This window comes from Salminus brasiliensis, chromosome 21 (assembly GCF_030463535.1).
Source record: "Salminus brasiliensis chromosome 21, fSalBra1.hap2, whole genome shotgun sequence".
Lineage (NCBI taxonomy): Eukaryota > Metazoa > Chordata > Actinopteri > Characiformes > Bryconidae > Salminus > Salminus brasiliensis.
Genome location: NC_132898.1, coordinates 3,051,190 through 3,074,278, shown reverse-complemented (window position 1 = coordinate 3,074,278; position 23,089 = coordinate 3,051,190). Strand labels below are relative to the sequence as shown.

At 46.3% G+C, this 23,089-nt stretch overlaps 1 protein-coding gene across 4 annotated transcripts in view; it reads right to left on the bottom strand.

Moving 5' to 3' along the window:
- Positions 1–23,089, bottom strand: part of asic1b (acid-sensing (proton-gated) ion channel 1b) — a 235,381-nt gene that overhangs the window by 25,802 nt on the left and 186,490 nt on the right. For 2 of the 4 annotated variants that reach the window (XM_072665745.1, XM_072665743.1), the window contains one exon: positions 3,505–3,655. In XM_072665745.1, the coding sequence (XP_072521846.1) occupies positions 3,505–3,655 (151 nt within the window). Of the gene's footprint in view, positions 1–3,504; positions 3,656–16,854; positions 17,680–23,089 lie in introns of those variants that run through there. The other 2 variants (XM_072665746.1, XM_072665744.1) reach the window with 2 other exon arrangements.

The following is a 23,089-nucleotide window of genomic DNA, read 5'->3' as shown; positions in this document are numbered from 1 at the left end:
TCAGCTTACACACATCCACACATACAGCCAGAGGACCAGAGGCTCCGCGAGTTAATTACACTTGAGACGATACATCCCCGATTTGGACACAAGGAGTGTCTTTACGTCTGTTTGTTCCCTTTCCGCTCGACAGGCACAGCGTAGCTAAGCCTGAACTCTCTTCCATCCTTGTAATTGAAAAGAGACCTCAGAGATGGCCGTGGGAGGAACAAGGTGACAGGTTATATAGACAACCTGAAAACTGCTCGGCTTAGAGCCCTGCATTTCAAGAACCCCCTTTTTGTAGAACTGCCAGTGATTTGCTGCAGTGAGCTGTCCATGGTGCTGAAAACCAGAGCCGCATGTAGGACTGAATATACCACTGAACACAGCAAAATGGTACTGAACTTACCAGTACTGGCCTAAGTCCTGAATATAGCATGTCGTATATAAGTACTGAGTACTGAAGTACTTATTATGGTACTTATAATGTATGGGTGCTGTCCGTGGTGCTGAATATGATAAAGTGTCCTGAACATGTTGCTGAATACACATAAGGTGCTTCTACTGTGCTCGACATGGCCCTGAATATAGTACCAGATATGCTACTGAACATAATACTCAGTATTGTACAGAATATGACACTGAAGAGTTCTGAATATGGTGCTCAGCATGCATTCAGTTTGCATCGATGCAGTCCATGGTACCAGATCTGGTACTGAATATGGTTCTGAATGTGGTATTGATGCATGGCTGCTCTCTACAGTACCTTATTTAGCACTTTATTTAGTATTATATTTAGTACAATATTCAGTGACATATTTAGTGCCATGTACATCACTATGCACTAACTGAATGTGCCGGTGCTGTCCGTGGTGCTGGAATATGGGGTACCGAATAGCTGTTTCTTAAGATACAGATGAGAATAAACAGTAAACAACATGAGGGGGAGGGGACACAGACTAAACATCACACACAATATTTAATGAGTTTCAGCTGCAGCTCATTTACTGATGTTTTTGAGGCTCAACTCAATATGGATTGTTGACCAAACTGAGATGTAGAAGTGAAGAATGTGAGCTAAGCGAACTTTAGACTAAACTAAGCTAAAATTAATTCAGAAAATGCTGTGGAATCAGTTACTATCTCAGTTTAGGTTGACGTGGCTTTACCTTATTTGAAGTGCAGTAGCATTAGTAGGAGGTAACGGACCATCATCCTTTCTTTCTCAGTGCAAACTTAAAGCTGTGTGTGATCTACTGTGGCTTTCCGGGGTCTTGTTCTGAACTGAGCCGTGCAGAGCAGAGCTGGCTGACATTTTTTATTCATAACAAGATGAGAGAAACATTCGAATCAGGTAAACCCGAGCCACTACTTTTTCCGGTGTGTGCTCTTTGCTTGCACAAGGCAGCACATTCCTTCCTCAGCGGAACAGCAGCTGACCTATCTACACCGTCTGCATACGAGGAGAGTTCCCCGTCTCCAGAGGAGGCTGAGGAATGACTGATGTGTGAAGTTGCTCTCAACTGAAAAGGGCAACGACATCACCCCGTTCTCTCCACCCATCACCCTGACCTTAACGCAGTGCGAAAGATAGACGCTGCATTCAGATGAAGCCACTTATACTCACATTAGAGTCATTACTGTAGTCTTCACAGAAGGCGGGGGGAGAATGGAAAGACCTGTCTGGCTTCCATCTTTTAATATTAAATTCTGTTTCTCTGCAGTTGAACGGAATTCAGTATTAGATCTGGGCAAACATCATGTGCGTCCAAAACTGTTTACAAGTAATCAAAGCACACAGAACAGCGGGAACTCACTGAGGCCCAATATTAGAACATCTGAGGGGGTTTCGTTTTGGAGGCATTTCATGAATTTTAGAACAGTATTAAACTGCAGACGGTAAGCAGGAAAACATGCAAACACACTTCTGTTTTCCCAAAGCAGAGGTTCTCCAAATGTTCTTTAGGGGCCCCCGGATAGTCTACAGTCTTGCTCTCGCCCTGTGTGTTCTACTTGTGTGGGTCTGAGCAAACATCTGGACCATCCAGGGGTCTCTGAGGACCAGTTTGAGAAACACTGCCTTAAAAAACTTTTTCAAGGTTCTTTAAGGAACCACTCTGTATATGAGACATGAGTGTAAAGATCCTGTTCAACAGGATATGTATGTATATATATATATATATATATATATATATATATATATATATAGTAATCACCTAGCAACTACATGGAATACCATAGCAATTGCCTACAAACACCCCAGCAACCATTAAGCAACTTTATAGCAAACACTTAGCAACACTGTATCAACCCCCTAGATTAACATAGCAACCATCTAGCAACTCTACAGAAAGTACCAAGTAACTACCTATTAATCCCAAAGCAACCACCTGATATACATTAGCAACTCTGTAGCACTCTCCTAGCAACCACTTAGCAACACCATAACAACCACCTAGCATCTCCCGAGCAACCCCATAACAACTGCCTGGGATACCATAGCAACTGCCAAGCAACACCCTAGCAACCACAAAGTAACTTTTTGGCAACCAACTAGCAGCCACCAAAAACATCAGTGCACACCACCTGGGATATCATAACAACCACCCATCAACATCATGCAAAAACACATAGTAACTATCTAGCAACCACATAGCAAATGCCTGGGATACCATAGTAACTGCCAAGCAACACCCTAGCAACCACATGGTAACTTTTTGGCAACCAACTAGCAACACCATAGCATCCAACTAGCAACCACCAAAAAATCAATCATATAAAAACACATAGTAACTATCTAGCAACCACATAGCAAATGCCTGGGCTACCATAGTAACTGCCAAGCAACACCTTAGCAACCACATGGTAACTTTTTGGCAACCAACTAGCAACACCATAGCATCCAACTAGCAACCACCAAAAAATCAATCATATAAAAACACATAGTAACTATCTAGCAACCACATAGCAAATACCTGGGCTACCATATTAACTAACAAGCAACACCCTAGCAACCACATGGTAACTTTTTGGCATCCAACTAGCAACCAACAAAAACATCAATCATATAAAAACACATAGTAACTATCTAGCAACCACATAGCAACCTCACAGTACACCACAGCAACCACTAAGCAAAGGCAGCTTCATTGCAGTGACCACCAAGGAACTGGCTGCGATGGGAAACACGTACGCTGTGCAACTATTCCGCTACTTTTTTTTTTACATGTCTTAAAAGTCACCTGAGGAACCGTCCAGCCTGTTTCAGCAAAACTGCAGATCTGATCAAGTGTGTTTTACTTATTTTACCTTTACCTTCCTCCTCAGTTCACACCAGTCACCCTCACATAGCAACAATTATCATCCACTTTCTCCGGCTTTATCAGTCCTCGCTCTCCTGCATCTGTTATTGGGCTTTAATTGCATCATTAGACCATGATTACCAAGTGAGCTAATAGAGCTTAATGAGCTGTGGGTGTGTATGAGTGAGTGAGTGAGTGTGTGTGTGTGTGTGTGTTTTACCTGTTTCTCCCCACACTGGCAGGTACTCATCTTGTTGAATATCCAACATCAGCTCCAGGCCGTTGCCCATGCCTCCTTTCATGGTCACCAGGAGTGGCCGCCCATCCTGACCCGAGTTGAAGGTGTAGCATTTTCCGTACCGAGTGAAGATCTGAGGAGGGAGCAGAAGAAGAACGGAGCTGAGAGCTGATACTGTTAGCTGATACACTGCTGGATTATTATTTCACAACCAACCACCTGAACCTGAACCTGGATTCATTTGAAGACCCTCCAAATGTTCCTCAAGGATCTTCCCATACTTTTAACAGTATACTACACCCTCACACACCGGCCCACTCCTCACCCCACACTGTTAAAAGTTGGTGGTACTTTTGGAGATTCAGGTTCGATCTGAAACTGTGGAGGAACCTCTTAAGATGCTTTGAGGAGCCTTCAATTAAAGGTTTTTGAAGGAAGGTTCCTCAAAGCACCATTAGTAGAGTCCTCCACAGTTTCAATTTAAAGACCCTCCAAATGTTCCTCAAGGATCTTCTCATACTTTTAACTTCTCATACTACACCCTCACACACTGCCCCACTCCCCACCCCACACTGTTAAAAGTTGGTGGTACTTTTGGAGATTCAGGTTCAATCTGAAACTATGGAGGATCCTCTTAAGGTGCTTTGAGGAACCTTTGAGGAACCTTCCTCCATAGTTTCAAATGAAAGAACCCCTAAAAGAACCCCTTAATACTTTTAACAGTGACCTCAGCCCTTCTTATCCACCACCACTGACTAGATCTGAAGCAGAAAGGTGAAGAACTAAGACCAACGCTTAGACAGTTGCACCACCTTAATGAGCAGCACTTATTACACAGCCTTCCTGTTTGCTTTAATGAGCTGCGAGTCTTAGAACGGCACCATGCTTTTCCATCCAGCGACACCTGTGAAGCGTAAGGGTGGAGGCATACGGAGGCAGCCCGTGTGGAAAGTGTGAGGTAAGGCTGCAACATGTGGCAGGAAAGGTAGCCCTGTTTAATACAGCTGGTCGTGTTTCACTTTGACAGGCGATGATAAAAGAAAGTGCGGCGCCTAAAGCTCTGATGTCACATCCTAATGGGCTTTCAGCAGCCGTCAAATGTCAAACATAATGTTTCTGTTTTACAACCGAGGAAATGCTGTGGGCTTTCAATCTCCTGAAAGGAGGCCGCTCCACTGGCAGAGGCACAAATGGAGCTAATTCGACTCCTGCTAATTCTCCCAAAGTTGCTCAGAGCAACTCCCAAGACAGGAACCGTCCTCGCTAGAATGACAAGAGGAGAAAGAGGAGCTCTCTAGGCTTTTCTGAATTAAAGAGAACCGAGCTCATGTCCTGTTCTAATCTCCAGCACACGGTTCTTAATTCTTTTTCTGTCCCTAGAGTACTGCAGAAGATGCTAGCCTGAAAAAAACAACAAAAAAAATAACACTGACTTGAAAACAGAAGACGAGGAACAGTCTGAGGAACATCCCCTTGATATGAGGTTGCTTAGAAACGGGAAAAATGAGATGTAAGATTACACCAAGCAAAAACACAGTCTCTTTTCATCCCCCTCAGGAAACTGACTCTGCAGGCAGAACACAAACCCAAATCAGAATTAGCATTTCTGCAACAACGATGCACTTCGAGACTGTCTACAGGTCGCGATTTCCTTCTCTCTGGCTTCAGCGTGAGCTTTATAAATGTATACGGGAAATGAGACGATTACTTATGAGCGTGCTGGAAATGGCTCGTTCATAAATCACGAAGGGCCGTAATGGAGAGACGGCTTCACGTGACTGGAATTGAACTAATGCACATATAATCAGATCAGGGTCCAGAGGAAATGGAAGACATGAGGTCAGTGACATTAAATGTGTCTCCAGAGCTCTGAAGGAGAACGAAATTCTCAAAGAACCGTCAAATCGCTGTCGAAGACGGGCAGGAATTCCATCGTTCAACCCGTGCATTATGTATAAATGTAGGGAACTCAAGGCTGCTTCCATTAAAGCATTAAAACAACACTATGTCAGATTTTTACCCCTAAAATAGCAGCTTCACTGACCTGGAATCTGCTGAGTGCTCGGAGGAGCCTTCAATGAAAGGTTTTTGAAGGAAGGTTCCTCAAAGCACCATTAATAGAGTCCTCCACAGTTTCAATTTGAAGACCCTCCAAATGTTCCTCAAGGATCTTCTCATACTTTTAACTTCTCATACTACACCCTCACACACCGGCCCACTCCTCACCCCACACTGTTAAAAGTTGGTGGTACTTTTGGAGATTCAGGTTCAATCTGAAACTATGGAGGAACCTCTTAAGGTGCTTTGAGGAACCTTTGAGGAACCTTCCTCCATAGTTTCAAATGAAAGAACCCCTAAAATAACCCCTTAATACCTTTAACAGTGACCTCAGCCCTTCTTATCCACCACCACTGACTAGATCTGAAGCAGAAAGGTGAAGAACTAAGACCAACGCTTAGACAGTTGCACCACCTTAATGAGCAGCACTTATTACACAGCCTTCCTGTTTGCTTTAATGAGCTGCGAGTCTTAGAACGACACCATGCTTTTCCATCCAGCGACACCTGTGAAGCGTAAGGGTGGAGGCATACGGAGGCAGCCCGTGTGGAAAGTGTGAGGTAAGGCTGCAACATGTGGCAGGAAAGGTAGCCCTGTTTAATACAACTGGTCGTGTTTCACTTTGACAGGCGATGATAAAAGAAAGTGCGCCGCCTAAAACGTCCCGGCTCGGGACGCTGCTAAATGCAGTATGTAACCATGGAGAAAAATGGGCAGGAGAACGTAATACTATTGTGCTGCCTCGGACCATTACACTTCCCCAACTGTAGGGGGAGCCCAGGAGCAAGAAATACTGGACAGGGTGCTATATTTTGGAGGAGCATTGGCTGAAGCACTATCCATCATTCCAGAGAACACAGTTCTTCCACTGCTCCACAGCTCCTCAAAGCTGGGGGGCTTTATACCCCTCTACTAGCCCACACCTGGCATTAGGCAGCATGGTGCCAATAGGGTCATGATGTTTATTATCTGCTCCAGAGAGTCCTATTCTATCGGCAGTACTTCAGTAGACAAGCTGTGTGTGTGCATTTGCACATGGGTGCACCTTAAATGCATTCATTGGACGGGACATCTGGACATGAATGAGTAGGTGTATAGGTGTTGCCATTGGCGATTTGTTGTGCAGATTAATAAAATGAAAGAAATTAATTCATTAATAACAAGAACATATACAAGCCTTTTAAAAAAAAAAAAAAGCCTCCTAAACCCTCCCTTTTTACGTGGTTTTGTCCTTTTTGTCAGGACTAACTAATCCAGTTCCTGCAGAAATCTCCAGACTGACCTCATGTTAGTAAACAAAGCAGGGAAATAGCACAGATTCCCTGTTGGCTCTCATTGCAATTCAAATGGCCCTAAGAGCTTTTTCTTCTCGAGCCAAATTACATTTTTATACCACTGTGTCAAGCTCAAGTTACCCCCTCTTTGGTCATGGTAATTCACACGCCACAGAGTCATGAATAATAAGAATTGCTCCCAGACAATTATGACAGGGCTTGGATGAATGAGCGCTTCGCAGTTCCGCCAAGCCTCCAGGTTCACTCTCCAGGCTGCCAAGCTAAATTGTCCAAAGTTGGGTAATTTGAAAGCTCCGATACGGCCTCGCCTTAATTATACAATGAAAAGCCAAGGTACTTCAAGTCAAATCAGGCAGAAGAATGGTGGCCATTTGAAAGAAAAATGCCCTGTCGGTCAGAGCTTTGTATTTCCCCGACGTGATCTGACTGAGCCGCTGAGCTCGGGCCGCCAGGGATGACGCAAAAAGGCCCGTTACCCATATATCACGGCTCCTTGGATTGATGGGGAAGGAGTTTGAAAGATAGCAGACCCTCAAACGCGGCTTCAAAAGCTGAGATGTGACGGATGTTCAGTCGAGTATGAGCTGGAGAAATACGGATGGGCAGGCAGCGAAGCTGGCGAATGAGATCAAATGTGCGAACACAGACCGAGCAACAGGAGGCATGTGCAGTAAGCCAGAACCAACTGCAGGCACCACACACTCGCTGACAGATCATATCAAAACTGATGCCACATTGTGCTTGGATAGGAAATGCACCTTCTGAGCCTCTGTCTCTGTTACTGTTGAATGGTGGCGATATCAACCACAACACGTCCATCTGGCTGCTTTTGAGCTGCATTCAGAAGAGAAGAAAACTACGGTGCCATTAAACAGCAAGGTAGTGCGTTATGCTTAATAATACAGTACATGGTTAAAACATGCAGGGTATAATCATCATCATGCGTCTCTATTTTTTTAGAAACACTTCTGAAAACTCTTTTTAATACCCTTGATTTCGGAAGAAACAATGAATGAGCAGGTGTCCCAATACTTTTGTCCACTTCACAGTACCATAACTAAATTATGTTCCCTGTCTGAAAGTACTGAAGTACTGAGGGAAGCCCCCTCAGAGTCAAAGACTGTACCCTGAAGTGCACTCTTTATGGTATGAATGCTGGGGCTGCTGGGGTGGTCCCTCCAAGGGTACATCTTCATTACTTTTGGTCAGGGAACCCAGTGGGAGGACACTTCCACAAGAGAGCATCCTCTCACCACAGCCTCCAACAACTTGGAAAAAAACAGCAAGGTAGTGTGTTATGCCTAATAATACAGTACATGGTTAAAAACATGCAGGGTATAATTAGCAGCACTGACCCACCGCTTTAGAGAAGCCACGCCCAGGATTCTGCCCAACAAAATGACCCCAAAGTTCCTCCTAAAAGGCATGACCAGTCCCTTTGAGTCAGGGAACCCTGGTTGTAACCACCAACCCCTCACCAAAAGGCAAATAGCTTGAATCCACCACATTCCCTCAGACACAAACAAATACTCTGACCCCGCGAGAAAGTTCAGCCGCTGTCGGTGGAATCTGAATCACCAAGGTCAACCAAACACTAATGGATGTTTTGAATCGTGCAGAACATTTTTAAAGTGCATCAAATGTTCCAGATATTATCTTGTTCAAATAATGCAAATGAATGCGGTTCATTTATACGAGCATTTGAGGCACAGGAGACTGACCACAATGTCCGAACAAAAAAAGAGTACCGTCCTGATCAATTCTGCTTCCACAAACAACAAACAACGTAAACGTCCCCACAAAGACACAACAGGGACCTCGAGGTTTATGAAGGGCTTTGAAGGGACATTCAAGTTCTCGATCCAAAGGTAGTACTGACACTAGAATATAACCATGCTGCCTAAAGCCAGGCTTTAGAGTGGGCTAGTAGAGGGGTTTAAAGCCCCCTGGTTTTGAGCTGTGGAGCAGTGAAAGGACTGTGTTTTTTGGAATGATGAGTGGATGGGATGGGTTGTGGAGTTGGGGATGAGGTGACCTGACCTCACTAATGCTCTTGTTGCTGAATGCAATCAAATCCTTACAGCAATGCGTCACCAAAGTCTAGTAGAAAGCTTTCTGCACTGGACAGTAGAGACCAACAGTTACTCCAACAAAAGCTGGAGAAACTCTTTTTAAAACCCCTGATTTCGGAAGAAACGATAAATGAGAAGGTGTCCCAATACTTTTGTCACGGTACGGAAGTACTGAGGGAAGCCCCCTCAGAATCAAAGACTGCACCCTGAAAGGTACAGCTTGTTTGGACAGTGCACTCTTTAAGGTACGAATGTTGGGGCTGCTGGGGTGGTCCCTCCAATGGTCCATCTTCAGTACTTTTGGTCAGGGAACCCAGTGGGAGGACACTTCCACAAGAGAGCATCCTCTCACCACAGCCTCCAACAACTTGGAAAAAAACAGCCTGTATTAAGAGTCTGTATGTTTTTCTGTCTCAGGGCCACCACTTAAGATCATCTTCCCGTGGCGGCCGTAAAAACGCGGCGCTAATACTTTAATGACTGGAGCGTCTGAGTGAATCAGTGCACGCCATCGCACATCCTTAGCGCCTCACCCAGCCTTCGAGAGACACTGTCGTCTCCAAGACGTAGCAAACAGAGGGTGGGCTGTTGCTAAGCCCAGGGTGAATGCGAACGGGCTGAGTTGCTGTGGCAACGGGTTCGACTGAGAGCGGAGATGGGGGGCCGGCTTCTGGTGACCTTGGGGCGGCAAAGACTGATTGTATTGTTAATGCAGGTTGAGACTTGGAGTAGAGCTCTTCAATGGGGGGCTCTCATCACGTTGGGTCCTTGGACATGCAGTGAATAAGGCTCTGGGATTCTACGACGTCTACGAAAAAGAGTCCAGTCAGAGGTTTTGTCAGACTGTAAGCAGAGTAGGCTTTTTTGGCTCTTTCTTTGGCATCAGGTGAAAGCTTTTTATGGATGATCTAAAATGAACCACACGAAAATACTGGGATCTCTAAACTTTGACCCAACTGATCTAAATGAATGTTACAACTGCCATCAGTGCCTGTTTCAAGCTCTCGTTTTTAGGATATTGCTCAGAATGCCAGAAATAGACATGCGATATGACATTGTAAGCAGTGTATTTCTTCCTTTGGGTTAGTTCGAGCGTAATAGACTACCCTTTGGTTTCTCTAAAAGTGTTACAATTAAAGCCAGCTACATTTAAAAACTCTAGAAGACAAAAACGGCACTGTCACATCCACAGCTCATCAGGCATTGGCTCTCTCCACCCTGCAAAGAATCTTGGTTGAACCATAAAACATTTAAGAAGCGAAAAGTGTTATGTAACTTGAACATGGGTGGACTGAGAGTGGCACTGTGTTCCTACTCGGAGCAGGTAGAGAGCATGGCCCAAAGAGGATGGCAGAATGCCAGAATGCCTACACCTAGCCCCCTTACACAACACAACTTTCAGCAGGTCCACATCAACAGACTACTTAAACATGGAGCTATCCACAAACCTGGAGACACTGTACGTGTATAGGGATAGTTACATTTGTGCCTGTTCTAGCTGCACTAGTTAGCTATCGTTTACTTCACCTTGAGTTCACAACTCGCTGTCTCTCTCTCTCCCTCTCTCTCTCTCTCTCTCTCCCAGCTGTAGTGCGCTGGGACTTTCTGGCTTTAGGTTTCCAGCAACTCAAATCAGGATAGATATACAATCATGACGCAGCTTCTTTGCATCTTCTGTCCGCTGTCTGATTTTTCGGTACATTTCACGGTACATTTTTTTTTAAAGTAGCCCGAAAAGCCGCACCCTGAGACCAGACAATTTTGACCTACGCTGCCTTTCAAAACTCGAGGCACAGGAGACTGACCACAATGTCCGACAAAAAAAAAGTACTGTCCTGATTAATTCTGCTTCCACAAACAACAAACAACGTAAATGTCCCCACAAAGACACAACAGGGACCTCGAGATTTTTGAAGGGCTTTGACATTAAGGGACATTAAACAATATAACCATGCTGCCTAAAGCCAGGCTTTACACTCAGTACTGAAGTACTGAAGTACTGATGCGATGGCTTGTGAATGCAAGCGGGCTGAAGAGTTGCTGTGGCAATGGGTTCAACTAAAAGAGAAGATGAGGGCTGGTTCCTGGTGACCTTGAGGCATCGAAGACTGATTGTATTGTAAATGCAGGTTGAGATGTTGGATTCATCGACATGTAGTGAAAGAGGTTCTGTGGTTCTGTTTACAAGTGAACCTTGAAGTCCAAAAAAGTCCAATCAGGCAGCCTGTGAAGGAGGGAGCTGAGTCGAGTCTGAACGGCATGCAGAATTGTGGGTTGGTAGGCACCCCAGATACTCAAAGGTGTGAGCACAAGCAGTTAAAAAAGTGGATGTTCCCTTAATATGTTTCCTCTAAAGTGTTTTGTGTGCTGATGAATGCCTTAAAATTACTCTCAGGAAGGAAGCAATAGACAGAAAGAGAGGAAGGAAGTGTGCTCAGAGGAGAATAGACCTCTCTCACTCAGAACCACGCCTCAAGTCAGAGGCATTATCAGCTATTGGTTCAAATTAGAATTTCAATCTCTTCCGGCACAGTCTGAAAAATGAGGATTAGAAATAAAGCGAAAGTCTTAAAATAGATCAAACCAGGCCTGTGGCTTTGTGGCCAACATAAATGTAAGACAGGAGTCTGACGACGGGATACAAAGAGGTCGGAATAATCACAATTAAAAAAAGATTCCCTCTAATTGGGAAAAGGGAGAATTTTCATCATTCGTGAAGCACAGAGAACGGGTCTGCATTTTTCCTCCTGCTGCCTTTCGAGTCCTTGTATTGTAGGCCGCCTCTGAAGCGAGTCCTAGCGCGCCTAAATGGGCGCCACATCTGCGTCATCTCAGCAAGCAATTTTGCAGCACAATACGGCGAGCAATTTGGCAACGCACCTTACCGCAGCAGTATTGCACCTATCAAGCGATACGTCATGATTAGCAGATGTTTCGTCTGGGATTGGGGTGTGAAAATACAGCCGACCGTCTCGAGGAACCTGAGGAGGGTTCCATTCTGATTGATAAAGCCATCTGTACTCATCCAGGGCTTTGACAGCCACTCCTTACCAGATGAATAAATCATCCCCGGCCACAAGGCGCCGTTGTGCTAGCCCGAGGCTGGCTTGGACGAACTACGGGACTGGTTGTTGCTCCTTCCGTGGAGCAGTAGCTAGGCGTGACTCTGTAGTCACGGGGAGGTTCTTGCACAGTTCCTGCAAGGTAAAGGTCTTCAGAAAGGGCTGGACATGGAAAAGGGCTTGGGGGTTGTGCTACCCGTCACAATGCATGGATGAATATTGTATTACAAAAGTTTCAGAGAAAGGTCTTGCAAAAAGAAAGAAGAGACGAACTTGCTCATGAAGGCGAGACGTGCTCCTGAGAGCCGACCACCTAAATCATTCATTGGAGCGTTTTTAACTCCCTTGCTTTTCAGAGTCCCCCATGTTTCATCTATAAGGTACTCCTTTCTTGGTCCTTGATGTAATTGGACAGGGCTCAGCTTCGGAAGGTCCAGGAAGACTTTCTGCTCTCTTTCTTAACAGCCTAACTACCCTTTTTTCCTTCCCCTTCAAACAGCCTGTGGTCTTTCGTCCTGAACAGCATGGACTTTCTGACAGAGCCCAGAGCACACCAGGGTCCCAGTGTTCTTTCAGATTGGCCGGCTGGAACCGATCAGAGGGAATCGATGTGGGCACAAAGGTGTCCATAGGGACCCCTGCGGGCTCGTGGACAGTTTGCTCTCAAAGAAATCAATGGCAGTCTCCTAGCTGACAGGTAGAACGCTGGGAATCAGAGATACTTCTGATGGTGAAGTCAATGATGTAACGGGACGGAAATGCGTGGAATTTGGTGGTACCCCTGTGCAGGGCAAAAGGTGACCTATTCATCGGTCAATGTCGTGCCTGTGGGGAAGAACCCCCTCTAAACCCTTTTCCCATCCATCTTATCCCTCCATCCCTTCCACTGGACTCCCACTAGATGCTCTACTATCGCTGTACTGTCTCGTGCCAGGACAGTTGTGCCACACCAGCCACCAAGATCCGCTCTGCGACAGGTTCCTGGTCGCTGTCACGGTCAATGTCGTGCCTGTGGGGAAGAACCCTCTCTGAGGCCTTTTCCCATCCATCTTATCCCTCCATCCCTCCCACTGGACTCCCACCAGATGCTCTACTATCACTGTACTGTCTCGTGCCAGGACAGTCATGCCAGGACAGTCGTGCCAGGACAGTCGTGCCACACCAGCCACCAAGATCTGCTTAGCGACATGGTCCTGGTCGCTGTCATGGTCAATGTCGTGCCTGTGGGAAGAACCCCCTCTGAGGCCTTTTCCCATCCATCTTATCCCTCCATCCTTCCCACCAGATGCTCTACTATCACTGTACTGTCACGTGCCAGGACAGTCGTGCCACACCGGCCACCTAGACCCGCCCAGCGACAGGCTCCTGGTCGCGTGGAACCGAGAACAGACATTATGTACTTGCAAATGAATGTATTCCTCCTCTCTTAAGCCATCTGCCTCGCCATGTACCATCCACTTCAGGCTCAAGGCCAGCGCACAGGAAAAAATGAGCCGCCTAATGGCACTAAATAGCAAGATGCGCATTAAGGAAACATGCCGCGTGACTCGGACAGAAAAACAAGATGCGGCGCTCTCCCATTAATGATTTAAGCAAGGAGATTACATGCAATTATTATGAGGTTACATCATTGAGAGTTTCTAAAGTGGATTTAGAGGCCATAAGGAACATAGTTAAATGAATACGAACTCAGAGGCCTTGTCCTCTGCTGTAGGAACATCCAGCCGAAGGTATTACAGTCAGTCACTAAATTGACAAAAGTATTGGGACACCTGCTCATTCACTATTTCTTCTGAAATCAAGGGTATTAAAAAGAGCTTAACCTGCTTTGGTTGGAGTAACTGCCTCTACTGTGCAGGGTAAAGGCTTTCTACTGGATGGAGGAGGAGGAGCATTGCTGTGAGGATTTGATTGTATTCAGCCAAAAAGAGTTGATGCCCAACTCTCCAACTCATCCTGTAAGTGCTGGATGGAGTGCTGGGAGTGGAGCTCTGATTCGTATGGCTGTTCTGTCCTGAGAGGAAAAGAAAGCTGACAGAAGAAGAAAATAACAATATGAAAATGTAAATGAATCAACTCAAACGCAGTAATTATGATGCTTCCCTCAAGCTCAACTGGAGCCTCGGCTTCAGATCACGCAGCACTGATAGAGCACAAGGTAGAGGCAATTTAAATAAAAGCATTTCCATAAAGCCCCTCGGAGACGCCATCGCTTCGGAAGGCCGTTTATCTCGTTTTCGCGGCTGCAAAGGCGCTGCACTTCTGAATTATCGCCTAATTGAATTATACAGAATGAAGAATTAGTACACTTCTGCGAGACACAGGGAGTGTTTGTGTGTGTGTGTGTGTGTGTGTGTAAGGGTTTCTGAAAATCATGCATGGAGCAGGGACTGCTTTCATTGAACAAATCCCTCGGAAAACTGGTCGGAAAAGACTACAAATCAGAGGCTAGAGATGGAACATTCAGGTCCAGAAAGTAAAATTTCACCCCAGGATTTCGCTCTGCTGCAGCTCAGCTTCTTCACACTCACAAATCTCCTCTACAAACATGCTTCTTCAGGTAGTTTTCTATGGTATCACTCAAGTGAGAACCCCCTGCATTAAAGAACCATGGTTGTTGATGAGATTTACATTACATTTATTTTTACGGCATTTAGCAGAAGCTCTTCTCCAGAGCGACTTACTAAAGTGCTTCACTATTTACTCAAGAAGAACCTCAGCTAGTTTAAATAGACTAAAATTCAAAGCTCCTCTAATCTTAGACTCTACTAAACACAAGTCAGTAAGGAGACCATAATACTCTTCTCTTCGCCTGAGCACTCTCAGAAGAGGAGGATCTTCAGTCTGGGTTTGAGGACAGCGAGCGTTGGACTCTGCTGTTCAGACACCCAGGGGAAGTTCATTCCACCACTTCGGTGCAGGACAGTAAAAAGTCTGGACGCTCGTCTTCCGTGGATCTTAAAGGAGACCTCAGTGAAGTATGTGAACGCTCTTCACACCTTTTAAAGCTTAAAAGAATCTCCTCTACAAACACGGTTCTTCTGATTCTTCAGGGAACCAGAAAATATTTGTTATGGTATCATTTATGATATGATTCAGGTGTGACAGCTGCGAAGCCAGGATAGGAATCCTGCCATCCTGAAAGGAGACCTTCAGATAAACCATTTATCAGCGATTGCAGCCCTCAGGTTCTAATACAGAATTAAATGACACCTATTAGCGGGTTGAACACACACACACTAGTGAACTAGGGGCAGTGAGCACACACACACACCCAGAGCAGTGGGCAGCCAACTCCAGCGCCTAGGGAGCAAGGAGGGTGAAGGAGGGTTTTGCTCAAGGGCCCAACAGTGGCAGCTTGCCGAACCTGGGTATCGAACCCACGACCCTCTCATCAACAGCCCAGAGCTCTAACCGCTGAGTCTCCACTGCACTAGCACTGTACTACACTCTATGCTCGGACTATTTTGTCCCCTCACCTACTGTAGTGTTACTGTAGCGTTAGCAATGACTTTTAAATAAAAAACAACACTTTTTAAAAATTAATTGCGATTCATTGCGATTAATCAGACAAATATTACAATTAAAATATTGCAATTAATCACAACTGCATAACATAACACATGCAATTAACTGTGATTAACTGCACAATACAGTGCAATAATGCATGACTAACTACATTATATAATGCAATTAATCAAGATTAACTAACCGAATAATGCAATTAATCACAGTTAATCGCACAAGAATAACACTATTCATTATGATTAATCCCAAAACTCAACACAATCATAGTTAACAGCACAGAAATTACACTATGAATCATATTGAAAATTTAAAAAATAATGCAAATAATCATAGTATCTAGACAAAACAGAGCAATTAATCACGATTAACCAACCAAATAATGCAATTAATCTTGATTAATGAATAATGCAATTATTTACAATTACATAAAAAAATAAGATGCAATTAATTGTGATTATTACCTACATAATACAATGCAATTAATCATAAAGAGATTCATCAAACATTACATCAAAGAGCATGCAATAATAGTGATTAACTGCACAAAATAATGCAGTTATTTGAGAATACCTACATAATGGGACGCAATTACTCACGACTAACTGCACAGGACTGACGAACTGAATAATGCAATTAATCGCGACTAATGACACAAAATCTTTAGTTGAATGATATTAATCACATAAAATAAAATACATATAAAATGACATAAAATAATGCGATTAATTGTAACACCTAAGCAAAACAGAGCAATTAATCATGATGAACTAGGCTGGAGAAAAATGCAATAATCACGGTAAAATGATGCACAATAATCTCAATTATCTTATTAATAACAATTAACCACACTCTAATTATAATACTATTGTTTATTATGATAAAAATGCAATGCAATATTATTATTTTAATTTTGACAGCTCTAATTATTCAGATATTTGTGTGTGTGTGTGTGTGTGTGTGTGTGTGTGAATGGGAAGGCTGCAGTAAACTCGACAGCAGCTGTAGGCTAACACTGCTCAGCTCTGGTGCGCTTTTGTCTGAATACGGGTGGGATGTGTCTGAATACGGGTGGGATGTGTCTGAATACGGGTGGGATGTGTCTGAATACGGGTGGGATGTGCCTGAATACGGGTGGGATGTGTCTGAATACGGGTGGGATGTGTGTGAATACGGGTGGGATGTGTCTGAATACGGGTGGGATGTGCCTGAATACGGGTGGGATGTGTCTGAATACGGGTGGGATGTGTCTGAATACGGGGATTTATGGAGGAAAGTGTGGTAAAAACGGGTGGGTTAAAAACCCGGACCCCCACTCACGGTGCTGAAGTTGCGCGGGCCGCACAGCTCGCCCTGGAAGCGGCACTGCAGCAGCATCTCCTCCAGCTGGTGTCCGAGACGGTCCAGCAGCTGCTTCATGCTCGGCTGGGCGTCGCGCGGCGGCGGCAGAAAGTGCTCGAAGTCCAGCATGCGCGAGACGGGCGGCCACGGCGGGTCGTAGCTCGTGCCCGTCCCGCCGGCGACGGTGCCCGCGCTGGAGCCGGTGGGTGAGGGCGCGAGCACCTCTCGCGCCGCCGCCGTGAGCCGTCCGTTCCTGCCGAGCAAGCCGAGCCACGCGCCCACCCCGAACACATCCGGTTTGGTCATGCGGCGCGGGCGCACGAGGTTGCGGTTGCAGATGGTGACGGCGGGGAAGGCGAGGCGCCGCGCGTGCGTCACGTGCGCCCGCGTGTACACGGGCGCCGAGAGCAGGTAGCGCACGCGGTTCGACGACCACGTGAAGAGCAGCGCGAGAGCCGCGACGAAGGCGAGCAGCCAGGCAGCGCGGCGCGGGGGGGACGCGGAGAGGAAGACGTGGCGCACGCCGTGCAGGGTGGTGCGCTGCAGGAACGCGCGGCCAGCTTCGCGCGCCGAGCCTCGCGCTCCGCTCACGCGCATCGGGGCGGTCCGGAGGGCGCGCTCGCCGCGCACATCACGGCTCCATCACGGCGCGCGGCGGCGGAGGACATGGACGCGGCGGATTCCCCTCGAGCGCGTGGTGGTTGGTGCTCCGCGGGGCAGTGGGGAAGCGCGCTCCGTGTGCGTGCGAGTGTGTGCGTGTATTGGCCAGTGACTGTTTCATTCAGCACCAGAGCAGACCAGAGAGCCCCCCCCCCAACCAACCAACACACACACACACACACACCCCAAAACACACACACACACACACACACACACACACACACACACACACACACAGACTTAACCAGGAATGAAAAACAATTCAGACTGTCCAAAACACCAGAGACCACTAATTAACTAAATATCCTACTGTCACACACACACACACACACACACACACGGATGAGGGGCAGAGATACAGGGAGAGAGAGACAGAGAGAGAGACAGAGAGAGAGAGAGAGAGCGAGAGAGAGAGAGAGAGATAAAGTGAGAGAGACAGAGAGAGATATAAAGAGAGAGCGAGAGAGAGACAGAGAGAGCGAGAGCGAGAGAGAGAGAGTGCTGAGAGAGAGAGAGAGAGAGATAAAGTGAGAGAGAGAGAGACAGAGAGAGAGAGAGAGAGATAAAGTGAGAGAGAGAGAGAGAGAGAGAGAGATAAAGTGAGAGAGAGAGCGAGAGAGAGACAGAGAGAGGTAAAGTGAGAGAGAGAGAGAGAGAGAGAGCGAGAGAGAGGGGCAGCTGGGGTCGTAACCCAAAGTCATCCAAATTAAAAACAGCACCAAACGCCAAAAAGTCTACGATGCAGCACGAAAGCCAGCCGGTCACATTCACCCTCTGACTCGTCCATCCGGAGGACACGGGGCAGCAGCAGCAGCAGCAGTCGTAGTGGACGTGCTGGAGGTGGCAGAAATGGGCGTGGCCAGAGCTTCTCTAAAATGGCAAGGCTTGTTGGGTGCTCCTGGGCTGCAGTGGTGAGTACCTACCAGCGGTGGTCCATAGAGGGACAGGCCCCCAACCGGTGACGTGGTGGAGCCGACAGAAAGGCTACTGCATGGCTGCAGCCTGGTCAGAATGCCCATGCTAACCCCTGTCCACCGTTGAACATGCCTGGACACGAGCGAGCGTTGGAACTGGACCTTGAAATAATGGAACGCAATCTAATTAAACTAGAGGTTGGAACATTGCTATGAGGAGGATTTGATTGCATTCAGCCACACAAAAACATTAGTGAGCTCAGGTTGGAGGATGTTGGTTGTAGCACCGGTTCTGCTACTTCAACCCATTCTAACTTGGCACCAAACATCATTCCAGAGAAGAACGCTCAATTCTGGGGGGCTTTATACCCCCCTAGCCCATGCCAGGCATTAGGCACGGTGACCTTTAGCACCTCTAGGCCCCCTTTAGCACCTCCACTACCCACATCCAAACTTCACACAGCCGCCAAAGCTCTAACTTTCCTCAAAGCTGTTGAGATGTTATTACAGTCTTCTCGCCTGGCCCAGCACCCCCCTACCCCTCACCCCGCCCTACCCCCGCGAGCTGCAGCCCCTCTGCAGCAGTGTTTATTTCTGCGTCTCGTATTTGCATCGTTCCTTGCTGTGATCCATTTCCGTCCACCCCAACTTTCAACTCGCTGCCATCAGTCTCCGCACTTACAAGCCCATTCATTTGCCTTGTAATGCAGAGCCTCACGGTACATTTGCACCCATCTAATCTGGCTGCGGAGAGGAGAACGGAGCGCCTCACCGGGGCCTCGGTGCGGTTATTTTCGTCAGGGAGGGAAATGAGAGTCTGAGCATCATTTACAACGCTCCGGAGCAACCAAGCCCCCAATGTATGTGTTTATGTAGTGACTCATGAAAGTATTCAACATGCACTGGATTACATTGCAATCATACCTACACGAGTAGACAAAAGTATTGGGACACCTAAACATTACACCTGCCGGAGCTAGTATGACGACATCCCGTTCTAAACCTATAGGCTGTAATAATATGGAGCTGGTCCCCCTTTGCGCTAAGCTCTAACAGCAGCAGCAGGTCTGAAGCTCTGCAGTTATTGGAGGCTCTTCTGCACTCTGCTCTGAGCTCAGCACTCTGGCCTGACCCCGCTCTGTAGCTTTACGTGGTCTTGCTGAGCTGCTGTCTGTGAGCTGTTTCTCCTAAACGCTTCCACTGTTCAATAATAATCCCACTCACAGCTGATGGAGGAAGATCTAGGAGGGAGACGGAGGCTCCTATTACATACAGAACCAACCACTATCTAAGCTACCTGTAAGGTTCCAAGACATGCTGATGATGATCCAGTTCGGTCAGAACTTCTCCTGCCAGCGTTGCCTTCAAAGCCGATTTCGGACAGCCCGTTCTATAATATGTGCTCCATTCCTTCCTACAACTGACCCGAACGGAGTGGTCTTCATTTTGCCCGTTCCTTGGTCTGTCCCAGGCTCTGCATGCATCAGAACAGATGGCCTGACTGATGGAACAGATGGTCTAATAGACGTTAAGTGTCTTATTTGAAAAAGAAATGCTTCTCAATTAGAAGGCAGGCTGTCCGTCGTGTGCAGGCAGCCGCACCTTCATTTACGAAGATATCACCCTCTGTTCCGTCTTAACGTTCCTCCCTGAAATTAGTCTGAAGTCCAAACTCCAGCTCACATCACCTGGCCCAGCAAGCAAACATAGGAAGCTTAGTTGTGCTCCTTGCTGAAGAATAATCAATACTCCTCTGGCAGTCTGGAAATTGCACAAAACGGTGAATGCCAAAGTTTCGTTAAACCATTTGGATTAAAGCTGAACCTGTTTGTACCTGAACTAGGGCTGGGCGATATGGTCAAAATACTGTATCTCGATATTTATATCTAATTCAACCAGTCTAATTACACTGTCAGTAATGAAACCTGCAGCTGATCAGGGTTTATTAAGCGCTAAAGAGAAAACGATACAAACTAAATTCATCACGATACGATAAAATCGTCATATCGCCCAGCTCTGACCTGAAGCACATCTTGAGTGCTTCGTTTCAAAGCCACTGAGGTGATGTAGATAGACTAATTCATGTGGCGGCAATGTGTCACCATCCAAATACTGGTGGTGAGATACAAGTTCTTGAAGGTGATGTCAGCGTAAGGTATCTGAGATGCTTTGACAAGAACCTGATGAACTGTGATGTTCTAGACAATGACTGGGTCAGAACATCTCCAAAACATCAGCAGGTCTTGTGGGGTGTTCCCGGTATACAGGGGTCAGTACCTACCAAAAGTTCTTCAAGGATGGAAGGCTTATTGATGCTTGTGGGTTGTCAAGGGGGTAGTAACTTCAGGCTCCTGCAGATGGCGCTGCGTGAGGATGATCACCACCTTAAACACGCAAGGTGACTATTTTTTTGTCCAGGGAGGTTTTACATACATATACATATATATATATACCCCCGATTCTTCAGCATCATCCTGTCATATTATTCTGCAATCTGGCCTGTAAGCAGTCCAGAGTCCAGTCCTAAGGCAATAATACTCTTACTTTCAAGAAGTCCTCAGTCAGCAAACAGATCTGCTGCCTTCACAACAGCAAAGTAGGCCACGTCATGCATGATGCCCACCTAATCAAGAGCTGATGAAGGGCCTGTTTCTCACTAACCCAAGAGACACGGTGTAATTTCAGCTGGATGCTGCCAACAATCAGAGCATGGACAAAATCCTGACATTGTTTTTTCTTGGTTAGAGCATGAAAGACGCCTGAGACTCTGAAGAAACTTCCAGAAAACTTAACTTGGCCTGAAACACTACAAACACTACATTACAGAAGCTGATCTCTGACGGTTTTCTCTGTATCATAGCCGGCCACCAACGTTAATAGATGTTGTGTTATCCATTTACAGTTACATTTACAGCATGTATCCAGAGCGACTTACAAGGTTACTGGTATTTCAGAGGTGGGCTAATGTAGTGTTAGGAGTCTTGCCCAAGGACTCTTATTGGTGTAGCACAGGATAGTCACCCAGACCGGGAATCGAACCCTAGTCTCTCACATGGTGTAGTAGCTCGCTGGTAGATAGTGGTGTTATTTGCTGAACAAATAAAGTGAACAAAACGTAATGCCAGGACAACGTCTAAAGCCAAAGTCAGTTTGACGTAGAATAGTGGCGACAGCTGATGTTTATATTTTGTTGATTCAGTGATGTCCCAATGTGATGTCCCAATGTGATGTCCCAAAGTGATGTTTAGACGTGATGTCCCAACGTGATGTTCAGACGTGATGTCCCAAAGTGATGTTCAGACGTGATGTCCCAAGGTGATGTCCCAAGGTGATGTCCCAAGGTGATGTCCCAAAGGGATGTTCCAATGTGATGTTCCAACGTGATGTCCAAACGTGATGTTCCAATGTGATGTCCCAAAGTGATGTTCCAACGTGATGTCCAAACGTGATGTCCCAAAGTGATGTTCCAACGTGATGTCCAAACGTGATGTCCCAAAGTGATGTTCCAACGTGATGTCCAAACGTGATGTCCCAAAGTGATGTTCCAACGTGATGTTCCAATGTGATGTCCAAACGTGATGTCCCAAAGTGATGTCCCAATGTGATGTTCCAACGTGATGTCCTAAAGTGATGTCCCAATGTGATGTCCCAACGTGATGTTCCAACGTGATGTTCCAACGTGATGTTCCAACGTGATGTCCCAACATGATGTCCCAACGTGATGTCCCAAAGTGATGTCCCAACGTGATGTTCCAACGTGATGTTCCAACGTGGTGTCCCAAAGTGATGTCCCAATGTGATGTCCCAACGTGATGATATATATACCCCCAATTCTTCTGCATCATCCTGTCATATTATTTTGCAATTTTAATAATTTAGTGATTAGTTTCTCCCAACGTGATGTCCCTGTCTTTGAAATGTCCTGTTTTTGTATTTAGGACGTTTTAGCACTTGTTCCGAATACACAAGTCCGCACCCAGGGCAATTATGGGCTTGTTAAACAGAGGGGCTTGTTATCACTGGCTTGCTTTCACACCAAAGACATTCCATAGCAACTGTGGATCGATCGCCCAATTCCGAACATTTCCTTTCTGAACACGTTTTTGCAAAATAATAGCATCTAGACTAGAGTTTCGATCCCCAGGCAAACCCACCACCCTGCACCAACCCAAGAGTCCTTGGGCAAGTCCTTGGACACCACATCCTCCAACCTGTTTCTCAAGATTCTCATGGAAGTCACTCTGGATAAAAGCTGCCCAAACTATAAACTGGTTCTACACATTAACCTGCCCTGTCCCCTTTCCTGTCTCTCCTGTCTTTCATCAGTTGGTCAGTTGAATTTGTGGGAAGGTCCTGAAGCAGAGGCAGGCAAAAATTGGCTTCGTGCCCTCAGGTCACATCCGGCTGGTGCTCTGTCTTGTTTTCTGGATCGCTAACCCCCACTATCACCATCCACCCACACCAAGACCCTGCTGGACTCTGGCTAAAGACGGGGCAGCTTCAAGTGTGGACCTGCCCTGAATGCCTTATTGTCGGAGAGCTAGCTCAACAGAACAAAGCGCGAACACCAGCAGACCAGCCTGCAAAGCAGAAGGTCGGCAACTTGTCATTAAATTAACGTCCTTCTTATCCTTCGAGGA